This window comes from Lagopus leucura, unplaced genomic scaffold, assembly GCF_019238085.1.
Source record: "Lagopus leucura isolate 7727_CA_CO unplaced genomic scaffold, USGS_WTPT01 Super-Scaffold_100015, whole genome shotgun sequence".
Lineage (NCBI taxonomy): Eukaryota > Metazoa > Chordata > Aves > Galliformes > Phasianidae > Lagopus > Lagopus leucura.
The window spans coordinates 364,529-379,656 of NW_024962269.1; the positions used below are offsets into that span (position 1 = coordinate 364,529).

At 42.5% G+C, this 15,128-nt stretch overlaps 1 protein-coding gene across 9 annotated transcripts in view; it reads left to right on the forward strand.

Moving 5' to 3' along the window:
- The window catches only part of PEAK1 (pseudopodium enriched atypical kinase 1), a 95,727-nt gene that overhangs the window by 66,298 nt on the left and 14,301 nt on the right, over positions 1–15,128 (forward strand). For 8 of the 9 annotated variants that reach the window (XM_042876272.1, XM_042876268.1, XM_042876275.1 and 5 more), the window contains 3 exons: positions 4,989–5,105; positions 6,987–7,183; positions 14,093–14,841. In XM_042876272.1, coding sequence (XP_042732206.1) covers positions 4,989–5,105; positions 6,987–7,183; positions 14,093–14,841 — 1,063 coding nt within the window. The remainder of the gene's footprint in view (positions 1–4,988; positions 5,106–6,986; positions 7,184–14,092; positions 14,842–15,128) is intronic. The other variant, XM_042876277.1, reaches the window with a different exon arrangement.

Consider the following 15,128-nt stretch of genomic DNA (forward strand, 5'->3'; position numbering starts at 1 on the left):
ATATCTTATTCCAGTAGTATTATTGCTTTTCGTTTTCCTGCAAGCCATGATGATACAGGCAAAAAGCAATTTTCCCTGGTGGCAGTCAGAATTTTCCAAACCTTAGAATTGAAATGTCTTCTTTCTAATGATTCTGTTCTGTGGTTTCAAAAGGGAAATGCACTGAAATGCTGCAATGGTTAGAACAGTGGATGTCTTTATTTTCGGTCATTTTTTTGTTAGCTGCATGAATTTTTAATACTGTTACAGACAGAGAAACCTAATACTGCCAAAAAAATAAGGAATTCCATTTAAGAGTTTTGACTTTTCTTTTTAATATTCTAGTAGATAAGAATCAGGGTTGTCAACTTCCATTTTCACACAAACAGGAGTCCTTAAGACGGTGCTGGTCTTGTTTTGTGTTAACTCACCAGATGTTTATGAAAGGTTAGTACTGATTCAGGCCAAGATATGTGTTTGGAAAAGGCATTTAAAATTTTTGGTTAAGCTTGCAGAGGCTTAGAGGGAAATGGAAGATAGGAAGATAGCAGTCAACAAACGTGACATGTTTCTGAGAATGCCAACAACAGTGAAGTCACTGAAAGAAACAAACAGATGACCTGGAAAATAAGATAAGCTTTTAAAATGTCAAATTACTGGGGGGTCTTGAAAGCAAATTAAATAAATGCACAATGTTTCCTTACTTTTCAATGGATTACAAAGCTGGTAGAGATTGATAAGATAACCACAAAGCAGGGCTGTCTGGAGGTATTTAAAGTTATCACCAAGAAGTCATTTCATCCTTTGAACAGCATTGGCAAAATACACAGTTGTTTGGGAAAGCTATATGAAAGAGCTTGGTATGATTTTATCCTTCTGGTGGTTTTTCTGTTTCAAGCCAGGCTGCATACAGGGTGGTTCCAAAGGAGAAGGCAAATGCTAATGTAATACTTCTGCCAAAAAATTATAGGTGGATTAGATTTTGCTGGAAATCAGCAATCACATCAGCCACATTGTAATGGGATGGAAACCAGGTGTTCTCAGACCTCTTGCAGGGCTTTTGTGTGTGTGTGCAGCAGATGCTCTCAGGCAAAAGCTAATGCTGACCTCGAAAAGGAGAACAGGACAACGTCTGTGGCCTAAGCCATCGTAAGCGATGGAGGTGGAATCCACACAGAAGTTTAAAAAATGAAACAAAGTCATCTTTCTGCTTCTTCAAAGGCTTGGTTATCTAATGGATCAGCACCTTGCTGTGGGGGTTTCCCAAGATAAAGTTTCTTCTCTCATTGAGAGATCATCGCTTACACCCCAGTAGCAGCTTTTTGGATTGAGCCATTTCCTGAAAGAAAACTGCAGCTCTGCCTTCTGATTCTTCCTTTCCCATCTTCATAAACCACATCAGAACTGAACTAAAATCGTTCAGCCCTGTTCGTAGATCGCAGCATCTTGTAAATCAAGGTGCAGGTGAATTGTGTGCAGCCATTTCCATTCCAGTTCTGTGTTAAGCTGAGTAGTTAGTTTCCTTCTACAGCCACAAGTCACTCCTGACTTTCTTTTATGGTCTGTATGGCCCAGAGTTGGATAAACTGAAGATAGAACTGTATGTTTACTGGAATATTTCAAGCAGGGAGGTCTGTGTATTCTTTCCATTCTGGTTTAGGTAAGAAAGCATTTCTTCATAGCTAAAGCTGGGATTACTAACCTCACCCCTAAGATGATGGTCAAAAGGATTTGGAACTAGGTTAACGATCAACAGACATGAATTTTCTTGGCCCATAGCTACAGAAGAGCCCTGCTGTTGTTACACCTTTCGAAATGAGTGAAATGCCCATTGTGTCCATGGTTGTGTATGTTTTGAAGATTTGTTTTCAACGTTTCCCTTAAAAAGCATAATTCTACGTCAACAATTTGGTTTTCTTTAAGGCTATTTTTGTCAAGAAATAGCCTGTGGGAATTTTACTGGGCATTTTAATGAGTTCTATAGGTATCAGAGGACAATGAATGATCCTTAGATGCTTTTTGATGTGTTGGTTGTCTTGAAGTTGCTGAATTCTGTTCAAACTGTTTGCTGTAAATTACAGTAAGCCAAAGTTACACCAACAACCTGAATTAGGAATCAAATTTCCACTTTTAGGTAGTTGAGAAAGACTCTCTAATGAGGTGATGTAGATCACCAGGACTTAAAGGGCCCTGTGTGGGTTTGCTCTTCCATAGATTTTTAGCTGCTTTTGTTACATCACTGTTAAGTAAGGAAAAAAATAGAAGTAACTGGGGTGCCATAGCATGCATCACCTGTGGCCTGGACTTTGTGAAGCTGAACAACATAGGAATAGAGCTTACACATAGACTCACTTGATTTAGTGGATCAGGAGCCAGGAAATGTAACAGATTAGAAAAGAGAAGGCTCCAGGGAGACCTCATTGAGGCCTTCCAGTACTTCAAGGGAGCTTACAGGCAGCAAGGAGACCAACTTTTTACATGGTCTGATGGTGATAGGATAAGAGGGGATTGCTTTGAGCTAAAAGAGGATAGATTTAGGTTAGATGTTAGGAAGAAATATTTTATTCAGACGACGGTGAGGCACTGGATCAGGTTGCCAAGAGTGCTCTGGGTGCCCCATCTCTGGAGCCAGGTTGGGTAGGATCCTGGGCAGCCTGGTCTAGTAGTTGGCAACCCTGCCAATGGCAAGGGGGGTGCTGCTGGGTGATCTTTAAGGTCCCACTCTATGATTACCATTCATTATTTTGCAAACTTTGATTAATAAATGGAAAATTCTGAACTCCTCTAATGCAGTCTGTAAAATGGAAAGACTGAAGACGTAAGAATGGCCAAAGAAAAGTGATTTTCATAATGTATAGTTAATCTGGAACTCATTGCCATTGAGTTTCACTGACACTAAAGAGCTTAGCAGGACGTCTCTGCTGGATTAGGAAATGCATTCCCATTATTTATGCAAACATTGCATTACAAAGACTTTTAAAAATAATTATAAAGGAGTACCAATTCTCATGCTTCAGGAATAAGCTAACTTGTAAATAACAGCAACTGGGAATAAACTTTATGGCTCAGCTATCGCGGATTGCCAGTTGTAAAGCTTCTTTCGCCTTCCTCTGAAGTGACTGTGGCTGCCACGTGGCAGTGATGAAAACTGAAGTGCACGAGGCACTGGAAGGGATTTTCTGTACCCACAGAGTACTGTGATCTGCAGAGATAAAGTGGTATGTGCTCAGGATGGAGGTTTGGGTTGGCCTTTGACCACCCCCAAACCATGAACCTCTCTGCATTTTTCCTCAAGCATTAATCAGTGCATTTAGGATTTGGTTTAGCTTAGTTAGCTGAAAACTGCTAAGGTCTGAGGGAGTCTCCCAAGGATCTCCTTGAAACTAAATGTATCTACAAGTTCTCAGGCTTTTTGTGTAAAATTAAGTCATCTTTTTTGTCAGGCTTCTCATCTCAACCTGTGTGAGTACTGTTGATTATTGCCCTGCTAATATCCACTGGGGAGGAGTGGACATCAAAATTATTGGAGTCTCAGCTGAGCGTAGGGCCACGTCAAGTCTTTGCTGTGCTTCTGTCACTGATTTCTGCTTCTTGGACACAAGGCCTGCCACAAGGACTGCTGTCCCTCAGCTTGACCTCTAGATCTGACCCAGGCCCATGAGGACACTTCCAGAACCACTCACTTCTTTTTCTGCCTCACATTCATTGCTGTTTATTAATCACTGATGGAGAAGGCATGCACTGAGCAGAGCAAAATGTGGGTCACACAATAGCTGTGGTGCCACCGTCCTTACAAAAAATAACACATTTCCTGTTCTCAGGAGATTGAGGCAGGTCGAACCACATCATCTTACAGAAACTGTAGAGCAGGATAAGCTGAGGGAAGAAGCGGAGGCATTTGACCTTGCAGGAAGCTGCTTTTAAAACAATTTTGAGCTTGTACACGTGCAAATCTCAGGTGTGTGCTTTCAATAATGTCTGAAGGACAGTCATTGCTATGTCAAGCTTTTTTGCCATGCGTAATTTCAGCTTGTTGAGGAAACACGTGCTGGCTGTGTATGGAGGGCTCCTCCCTCCGTGAGCAGAATGGTGTGGTTTGTGCCCTGTGTGCCTGAGGAGCAGAGCTCCTTAAGGGAAGTAATTCATTTCCTGTGAAGTTTGTTTCTGAAATAAAGCAGGGAGCAGTAAAAGGCTCGGACAGGGGAGGCTGCACCCTCTATGGCAGAAGCTAAATATGTGCTCTTACGCAAGGCATCAAAGAATCCATCCTGGCAAAATATCTATAAATATCCCCAAATAAGGGGATAGCTTTCAGTATCACTTGCAGTCAACAAGAATATATGAATTTATCAGGCTTTAATGGTTCTGATCTTAAAGAACAGTTTGTTTATCAGACACTCTGCTCTACTTTTCTTGGACACTAACATATTTTTAACTGTTTAGACGACTGCACGAAGCAAAAGCAATCGTGCCTTTGGTTCTTGTAGTTTAATGAGCGAGGAGGTTTTCCCTTTTTGTTCCCCCTGTGTGATGACAGAGATGATTACAGGCTGGCTTTTTGCTCATTGAGTCAGCATACGTATGCTTCATCTCTCAGGATCTCTCTCTCATCACTGTTAAGTTACAGGGAACCATTTCCTAACATTTCATGGCTTGACATCTCCTTGCTGCAATTCAGTCTGTATTAGGTTCGGACACTAAAATGGGTTGGAATACCAGCTCAAGATTCGCTTACTTTTAGCAGTGAAATCTGAACCTGCTTTTCCTTAGCTAATTTACATGACTAAGACCATAGCTGTCATACCAAAACCCTGATGCAGTAGCTTGTGACCTGTTTTCCATGCACGGAAGCAGTGGAAGAGTTAAGAAGGCAGGGCTGTAACTCAGTGCTCTCCTGGGGCGCTCTGGCAAGTCCCTGGGCCAACCCCCGAAGGTAAACATGAAGGTGCAGTAGGTGTATCACTCTGTGCAGAGTTCAGCCTGTTGCTCACAGCTTGCACAACTTGTAGCGCATCAGAACACTGTGGAATCAATGGCTCGCCAGAGTTTCAAGACATGATTAAAAGACTCAAGAAGGCCCTGAAAGAATTTCCTTTAATGGGGAATTGTGTGAGTGAGTACAGTGGGTGAGTTGGTTTTTTTTTTCTTTCTTCCTTGGCGCTGTTGGTTTACGTTGTTTGGCAGAATGCTTTTGAGCTTAGGTTTAGCGTATGTGCTTGCATGTGTCTGGTGTGGAGGATGAGTCTGCTCTGTAGCACACCAGTCAATACTAAGCCGTGGCTTGGAGCCATGCTAGTCTTGCTGGACGGCCATGGCAGAGCTGCAGAGCTGTTAGAAACTCTTCCTTCTGAAAGAAAACTTCCTTACTGAGCAACGCAGGTATGTCTGTAATTCACAGCAGCGACCTGAGCAGGTCTTTAGTTTAATTCTCATCGTCTGAAGAGCCTTTTCACTGCTTTAATCTCATATGCGCTCTACTCGGGTGTTACCGTAGGTTAACTCTTTCATGTGGATCTGTTCAGGGCACGTGGAATGTTCTTCACACCATTGCTATGCACGGTACTAAAAATGAACAGAATTTTTAATGCTGATTAAAGGCTGCAGCTATTTGAAGTGGTGCCATTTCCTTCTTTACTAACAAGTTCTAATGAGTTTTGTTTGCAACCGCCTGCAGTTACAGCTCGTGAGGCTGAGGGCAGAACAGCATGCACGTGCTGCGCCATACGTGGGGCCTTGTGTTGTGCAAACTGTTGGCATGTTTTAATCTTTGCAGCCGGGTTGGGATTGCTAGAAGGTTGTGTATCATGATGTTCAGTATTTTGGCTTGGGATTAGAATGGAAAGACCTGTGCTTATCACTTATGTTAACTCTTTGAGGGTTCGGCCTGCCTTCCCACTGTAAGGATTTGTGCCGTGGAAACTCAGCTGCTCTGCCTGTTTCAAAAAGCAGATTTTTTGTTGCTGCTCATCAGAAGTTGCATTGTTTTAAGTCTTTGGCATAAAAATTAATCACCTTTTTACATGATGTGGTGATCGTCTTTTGGAGGAGGTGCTCACCCCTCACCCTTACGGAGGGCACGAGTATTTAAAATTCCTCCTGTTTGATTTGATCAGGATGGAATAATGAGAACTGATGGGTAGGACAGACGCTCTGAAGAGTTGGCTATCATCAGTATTTGTTTCTGTGAGTGAGGGAGCATAAAAATACGGAAGTATTTTGGTCCATCTCCAGCGTGTTTTATCTGGCACGTTATTGATACCTGCTGCTACATTTTCAACAGCACTGTTTGTTCGTTTAATAAACCTGAACACAGTGCTTTTTTGATATATTATGTATAATTTTTAAGTCCTATTGCTGCAAACGTATCCATGAAAGCTGATTGAAGCCATCAGTTTGTAGTTCTGTGCCATAAGTAATCATAGTTCGATTAGAAGCTCATAGCTAAGAGCAGAGGAATGTTTTCCTGGCCTTTGTGACTGACCTAGTACACGAGAAGATGGATGCTAATCCTGGAGAATGTCAATGGGAAATTGACAGCGAGGTTTCCCAAAGTCTGTTCCCAAAATCCTACCAGTATATGAAAATGCATTATTAAAGTTGTATGCATTTATTAACACTTACAGTCCCCTCGCTGTACCCCAGTATTTTTGATTTAGGTAAAATTATTCTAACTGGTAAAAGGCACTTTAACCTCTGCTGCTGTTGTATGAGTCCACATCTTTTATGCAGAGTCATTCCTGCATACACGTGCTGATTGTAGTCAGCTGTAAAACATTTCATTATCTCTTTTGTGTGAAAGGTAGGAATTATTTTTACTGTTTGAGTCAAAAGTTGTTTCACCTTAGTAGGAAAACAATAAGTGTTTTAGAAGGTTATTCTTAAAAGAAGAGGTGGGCAAAAGGAGCTTATTTCTTAATTTCCTTCCCTCTGTATGTCGTGCACGTTCTGGTGTTTTGCCGTTAGGGTCTAGCCCTGGTCTCCAAATGATTTTGTGCTGTTTCTTTCAGTCAAGTGCCCGATGATACCACGCTGGAGGACTTGTCCCCCCGCGTCCCAAGAGCCGTGTTTGTGAAGCAGGACAATGGTGGCAGTGCCTCGGTCATACCAGTGTCTGCTGTCCGCGCCCCTCAGGGGGAGGAAGACAAAGAAGAAGCTCCACATCCCTCTGACTTGAATCCTTGCAGTGCTACGTACAGCAATTTAGGTAAATGCATACTTACAGAGGAGAATAAGAGTTAGATCCGAGCGTGTTTGTGAAGAACCTTGTCTTTCAAGCTACTTACTGCGCTTTCATAAAGCTGGTTCCTAAAGATATGCTTGTAATTTCTATTTACAGAAGGATAAATTATCTTGCCTCGTTCTGAGGGATACAACCGGGAAAGTAAAGATGGAACAAGCACAAAGGCTTGGGGTGTAGGGGGGGCTGGAGGGATCTATGGGGTGTTGTGGGGGGGGCTGGAGGCTGTCAGGGCTGTCTGGGCTGGAGGGGGGGCAAAGGTGTCAGAGAGGCTCTAAGAATGCCTCAGAGATGCTTTTCAAAGACACGTTGTTTTGGCTTGGAGAAGAGAAGGCTTCTGGGAGACCTGACTGTGGCCTTCCAATATTTGAAGGGAGCGTATAAACAGGAGGGGGGAATGGTTGTTTGTGAGGGTGGATGGTGATGGGACAAGGGGGAATGGTCTTAAACTGAGGCAGGGGAGGTTTGGGTTGGATATGAGGAGGAAGTTTTTCACACGGAGGGTGGTGATGCACTGGCACAGGTTGCCCAAGGAGGCTGTGGATGCCCCATCCCTGCAGGCATTCAAGGCCAGGCTGGATGTGGCTCTGGGCAGCCTGGGCTGCTGGTTGGTGACCTGCACACAGCAGGGTTTGGAACCGGATGAGCATTGTGGTCCTTTGCAACCCAGGCCATTCTATGATCCTATGATCTATTTGGAGGAATTTTATCAGAGAGCCTTAATATACAGCTTAAATTATCAATGTTTTGAAAACAATAATTAGGTTTCAGTGTATTTCCAAGCTTTAGCAGAAGAGAGGGCCCTTTATTTTACAGTATCACTAGCTGCTGAAACATCTGCAGTCATCTTTTGTTGCCTGAAGCCTTTCTTATCCTAGTTTGAGAGTTTACCTCTCTTCTTTTGTATAAATGTAAAGTAGGAATATCCTGAACAGACTGCACCATTGGCTCAGCTACCACTGAGTTCCTGAGTCATATGAAAAACTGCATGTACACAGGGCTTCTGTGGAAGGCAAATAAGCATCCTCCAAAGCACAGTAACAATGTGATGCACCTTGTTTTCCAAAGTGTTTTGGTTTGGAGTACTGTGAATTTGGGAGGACCCGCAGCCAGCTTTGTAGAAGAGCAAAAATCCCTCATTTGTTCATTTTTAGCAATGTGTAAATACAAGAATAAACTGACTGCATTGAGATGGCTCAGACATATAAGACTTTGGCATGTCCATACACGTTTGAGGGACTGGGGACCAAAGTTTTGAACCATCAGGTGCATACATTTCTTAAATATTTACCAATACTGTTGCATATTTTTTGCTGAAATGTGAATTTGGGGCTGAGATTGCCTGTTCTTATAATAAAGCATAATTAAATTTAGATTTACTGTTTATGAAATGTGAAGAGGAAAATACCTTGCCAAAGAATGATATCAACATCTACCAAGAAGCTGCAATTCAAGAACAACTAAAATGTAGATTTTTATGGTGGAATTATCCAAAGACCTAATTAATTATTTTCCATTCATTGAGATATACGGATAGGTCAGCATCAATATGTTTTCCATATTTAGGACATAAATACATTACAGATATGATCCAGACAGTAAATCTAGCTACATAAAACTGCTGATGTCTGGTTAGCCCATAATCCTAACCAGACTAACATAAAAAGGATGAAGCCTACTGTAACATTTAATGCATGACATATCACTGCTCATGAGGAGTCACTGTTTTGTAGCCATAGTGTTCCTACAGTCAAAAGATTGCTTGCATTTCACATCCAAAGCAGCGTCATTGTGATTCTTGTATTTAAGTCTTTACTCAGTTGAGTTCACTTCTGCAAGCTGTTAGGCCTGGTGGCAGCTAGAAGTGCTTTTGTTTGTAGACCTCTTTTCTTCCCACAAAGTGAGAGCAGTAAACTCATGTGAAATGTAATCATAAAGCATCGTGAAACTCTGGAACAGGTTGCCCAGAGAAATTGTGGAACATTCATCTGTGGACATACACAAAACCCACCAGGTTCAGGGGGTGTCTGAGAAGGAAGGAGACGAGCATTTCGTTCCAAATCTTATCCTCACCCTCAGCTCACATCCAGCTTCACGGTCATCAGGGTACATTTTAGATATGAAGGAGTTAAAGTAACTTGTAGGCTTGACTTAGCCTGGCTTGGCAAGCTTTCTGCTAGTTGTTAAAAGCAATGCTACCCTAAATGGCACTGCGTTCTCTGGCTGCAGTTCAAACTTCTTCCTGGTTTATTCGAGCGGCTTCACCAGAATTCAGATGGCTATCATGAGATGAGTAGTGAGGGCACAGAGCAACTCCAACTTTTTGCACTCTTCCACCACCCCAGCAGCAAAATCATATATTTTGTGGAGTTAACAAATACCAATGTGTGGAAATGAGAGATAGGATAATAAGGAAATAGGTAAGATAATTGAGTTAAACTATGCTTACTTTTGTTTCGGCTACAGTTGTATCGACAGTTACCTTTTTATGGTTACGTACTGCAGTCTGTGACGGAGTTTGGAAAACATACAGCAATTTGCTATAGCAATGAACATGGCAATTTGCAGCATAATGCACAAGGTTGCCTTTTTAAATACTATTCTAATACACGCTCTTTCTTTTTTTATGGAAAAGCAAACAATATCACATCCTTACTTTGATAAGTGTCTCGTCTTCTGTTGTGACATGTTACATGAAATGTTAGGAACAGAAATAACAGTAAGATTAAGTGGGGTCGTAGTTTACAGTAATGGTTCTGGCCCTCCACTTCTCTCACAGCAGTTGTCCCATCAGCAGTTTGCAGTCCTACCTGCAAGCAATTATCTGTCAGGTACCAAACTGCAGATGCAAAGCTTGAGAAAGCTCATTTATAAAATACAAGCCAGAGCTATACAAGCCATAAAAGCAAAATAAAATGCAAGTTGTAGCTGTTACTTCATCTAACGTGTAAATGCATACATCTAGGAATTAAAACAGTGCAGGAAAGCCTTGCAGGATAAGGGATTCTCTTCTGGGAATTGGATACAACGTAACAGACTTGGGATTTTTTAGGAAATAAAAGATCCCACCATAGTGATGGTATAAAAGAGCGCAGGGTGTTGCTGGGTGTATCAATAGGAGTAGAGAGGTTACGTGTGTCTCATTTTTAACCCTCAGCTGCCATGACAGTAGCCAAGCCCTTCTCACTGCAGAATTGTTCTGTGCAGTCTCAAACTATTGATGTTAGGATACAGCCATGCCGTCTGCCCAGCCCTGTCTCAGCTTCCCTGCAGGCACATAAGGAGCCACGCAAAAATTGCTCTCCCTCTCTGGTCTCTAGAGTACAGAATCCATGGATTTCACTTTAGTTCTGCTGGGATTTTGCTAGATGCTGTCTTGGAAGGTTGGTTACCCACGTTGTATGTGTATGATTATTCACGTTGGCTTTTCTTGGCCATGCAACATGTGAAAATTGTGTAAAAATGATAAATCAGTTACCCAGAGAAATAAAATAAAATCTGTTTTAGGGCTGATTTAGAATTTCATATCTCTGCATGGTGTCCAGAGACTATTAATTAATATTTAATTTGTAACTTATGAATTTGCATTAATTGTGTAGTAAGATTCTACAGTGGAAGATTTTGTTCTGTAGAATTACTTAAAGCTCTCCATAAAGCTGCTGTCTTTATAGAGTTAATTTTTTTTCAGTCTCTGAACAATCTAGAAGCCACTTGAAAGATCTTTAAGTGGTAGCTTGATATTGTGCCTGTTCCTCCTTTCATCTTGCAGGGTTGTAAGGTTGGAGAGTCTGTGCAGTAGTTGAGGAAGCTGAGTGTTCAAGGGAGAACGAAGTGGTAGGCAAGAAAAACAGCAAATGCTTTGCCAGTACTTGTGTGCAAAAGAATGTTTTTGTGCCTTCAAGCAGGAACAAAACTGAAGACAAACTTTTTCTTCCCAGGCAATGATGTAAAGAATGTGCATGCTGTATCCATGCCATGCTTGGGAAAGGCTGAGCTGGAAGGCCTGGTTATCTGGGCATGAAAGTAATGCCCTGTATTAAGAAGTCAGCATAAAAGCAGGCCAGATAGTGTTTGGCAGGCACTTAACCTGCATGGATAGCTTTTGGTATGGAAAACTGGTTCTTGTGGTGAGGAGCTGCAGTGAAACACGGCAGCTTTACAAGCTCATTTGCCTGAGTTGGGAATACTTGAAAAAGAAACTACATGATGACTTGTTCTTGCAGTTCTCTGTATCCTGCTACCCTACCAGACATCTGAAAGGCTTATTTCTGGTTATAAAAGCTCCTCTGGTTATGTTTTTATGTCAGCTCCAAAAGCTATACAAAAGCTGCAAGCAGTGAAAGTCAGTGGTTGCAGTAGCAGCACTCCTCTGTATGAATGGCTTTTGGAGGACAGGGCCATTAAAGCAGGCAGGAAATACAGAGTCAGGAAGAAACACTTATAAATCTTACCTTTCTTGGAGAGGGTTTCGGCTGCTGCCACTCTGATTTGTTTTCTCACTGGTGCAAGCTTAGGAGTCACGCGGACAAGGCAAATTAGGAAACTGCCTCCTGAAAGAATAGCCTTTGTCCAAACCCACCAACTAGTCTATTTTGGCATAGTGGGGTAGAGGGTAACGGTGATAAAACAGAGAAGTGATCTGAGATACAGAATGTCGCTGGGAGGAGGACAGAGGGCAGGGATTCTGTAAGAGCAGAGAACTGCTGCGTGAGACGGCGTGTTTGGATCAGCAAGAAAAATGGATCCGAAGTAGAAGTGAACTTGTCTCATGTTGTGCGTTTGGATGTGTGATTCTGGCACGCAGATATCGGCTCTGCTTCTGCCTGTGAATCGTGGCACTCCTCACACCTGCAATCTGATGCAGTTTCATTCCTGCTCAGCTGGCAGCAGTGTTAGGAGCTGAGGAGAGTGAGGGAAGCTCTGTAGAGCACACTCACTGCAGAACAAAGGTGAGAAAGGAGCAGCAGAGGATCCCCAGGGTTACTTGTTTTTTTTAAGTGACCTTCATGATGGTTTGAGAGACATACACAGGGATTCTCCAGTCTTTCCAACCTTTAAGCATTTTTATTAATATGTGAGCTAAAAAGCGGTGACCCATGGGAGCAGCCCTGTGCAATTTTACCTGACAGTCAGGCTGAAAAGATCCACAGCCAATGCAAATACCAAGTTAACAGAATTTCCTGCTCAAGATGCAGTTTGTAAACATTGGAATATCCAGGCTTATCACAAAATCCATCTGGCTTTTCTGGGGGATTCTTGAGCTTAAACAAAAGATAGAGATATGACTGTCGCTTCTGATGTCTCCTTGGAATGACTGAAAAGAGAATGATTGTTAGAAATTGAAGGCTCAAGACTGTTCTGTTTGTGGGTATGGTTCTCTCTTTAAGGATTCAGCACGTACCACATCTTGGACAGTCAGACGGCTGTGGCATATTTCCATGGGCTGTTCCCTTCTTGGTAAAGATGCTCAGCTGAAATTCTGCAGTGCATAATTGTGTTTCGTGGCTGCTGTGCTACAGCTGTCGATATCAGCTCCCCACCTTACTGTGATTGCCAGTGATCCTTATAGCAGCAGGAGAAAATGGATGGAATAATTCTTCTGAAAACAACAGTTGAGTATGAAGAGGGGAAAAGTCTTGTTCTGGTCTGAGTGACAATTGTTTAATTGTCCCAAACAGCAGCAAGCTGGCCATTTATTGGTCTGTTTGTTGGGTTGTTGGTTGGTTGGTAGGTTTTGTTTTTACTTCTCTTACATTGGTGTCAGTTATTCTTTATTTCCAAGAACTCTGGCAGTTATTAAACATAATCATCCACTCCAAAATGCATCCAAAACACATCAGCAGCAGTGTATCTTCTCTAGAAGCACACACCTTGAAAGCTAACTGGTCTCTGAGGAAATCCCATGCGTTTGTACATGAAACCTGCTGTGTGGAATCTCTCGACTGAATCTCTGTCAGGGTGTCTGTGAACTCAGTATTGCCAGCAAGGGTGCCTGTGTCCAGTCAGGAAAGGAACTCTTTGAGAACGCTACGGATGGGGATGGGTGTAAAAAATTGGTGGGTAGAAGATATTGATATTTTTGTAATATCAAACTATGATCCTACTCTCTCTGAAGCCAGTAGCAGCATGCTTGTCAACCTCTGTGAAAGTAGGTGCAACTTCCTTGTTTTCAACTAATGCATCTGCTAGAGCAATCTTACCTTTCTGACGCATCTGCTGAAGCTGTTAAATTACAGTGTTTGCCTGGGAATTGTTCTGTTCTACCTTGTGAAACAATGCTTTCAGCCCCTTTAGCACATTTCAAATCAAAGCGATCGAATTCCTTAGAAACTGTTATGAGGATATATAAAAAAGATGACTTCACTTTCTAGAGAGATGTACCTTCACAGAAATAGTACACAAAGCCACTTAGCAGCACCCACCCAGCGCTTCAGTCCATCGGAATAGGAAGTAAAGGATCCCATTACAGATGTTTGGCTGCAGACGGAACCAAGGGAGGCTGAGCATAATTACTGAAACTGAAATTGACCGGAGTGCCAAAACTCATTTTTGGGTTTTGCTTGCACATTTTGTAATTAGTGCTATGTGATATAAAATGCAAGCACTGTCAGCACTGGAACTGATCTTAATACCCGTACCAAGGTCAAATAAAGACTGGCTCTGTGTGATAATAGATGCACGGTGCTGACTTAGTCATTTTGCTTTCTCATTAGTTCATCATTTCAGGTGATTCATTCACCTATTCTCCAAATGGGAGGAGGGGGTTCTAGTCAGCTTCTTTCTTTTCCCTTCTTAAATTTGTTTGCAAAGTGCAAATATGAGCAGCAGATGCAAAGTACTTTAATCTTGAGTTACTGTTGTTTTCTTACCTCACAGGACAGTCCAGAGCAGCCATGATACCTCCGAAACAGCCGAGGCAGCCGAAGGGAGCTTTGGACGATGCCATTGCCTTTGGAGGAATAGTAGAGCAGGAGACATTGAACAACTTACAGCCAACACCGCCTCCACTGCCGAAAAAGACAATTTTGAGAGCTAACACAGAGCCCAGTCCCAGAGATCTCCAGAAGCAAGCTCTTGAGAACAATCTGTGCATTGTGGCCAATCCCACCTATGACATTGACACCAACTGGGAAGCGAGCAGCGCCTGCTCCTCGGTCAGCTTGGAGCTCAAGGCACTGGACAACGAGTCGGGAGATTCCTTGGACAGGCCTACAGAAAAGTTAAGGACAACCACCTCAGCAACTAACAGTGTTTCCAGCCTAACCACTATCAGTATTAAGGACCGCTGTTCCAATAGCATGGAGTCTCTGACGGGGAGACGTGTCTCGCAGTCTAAGCAGAGCAGAGGTGTCCAGAAGCCACAGAGGCAAGCACTTTATCGGGGAATTGAAAATCGAGAAGAAGTGGTAGGTAAAATCCGAAACCTTCACACCGATTCGCTGAAGAAGCTGGCACTTAAATGTGAAGACTTGTTCATGGCCGGACAAAAAGACCAGCTGCGATTTGGAGTAGACAGCTGGTCGGATTTCAGGCTCACCAGTGACAAGCCGTGTTGTGAGGCAGGTGATGCAGTTTACTACCCGGCTTCTTATGCAAAAGATCCTCTCAACAATTATGCAGTCAAGGTAAGAGGGGTTTTGAATAGTGGTGACCTTAGACATCAGTGACAGATTGTAGCAACAGTAGCCATAACTGCACTGCCCCCAGGTGTGGTTGGTCCTACAGTATTACTTGTAGTGGTGCATGAAAAATAAGAATCCCAAGACAAAGGGACAAAGGCTTTTCCTTCTGTCAAGAGCCGTGTCTGGAATTCGTACCTGCTGTTGAAGTTTCGTCTCTTTTTATTGCAACTCCAAAATTATTAAAAGAAGATCAGTGCAATTCAGTCTTTGGCATGATCGTTGTTCAGTGA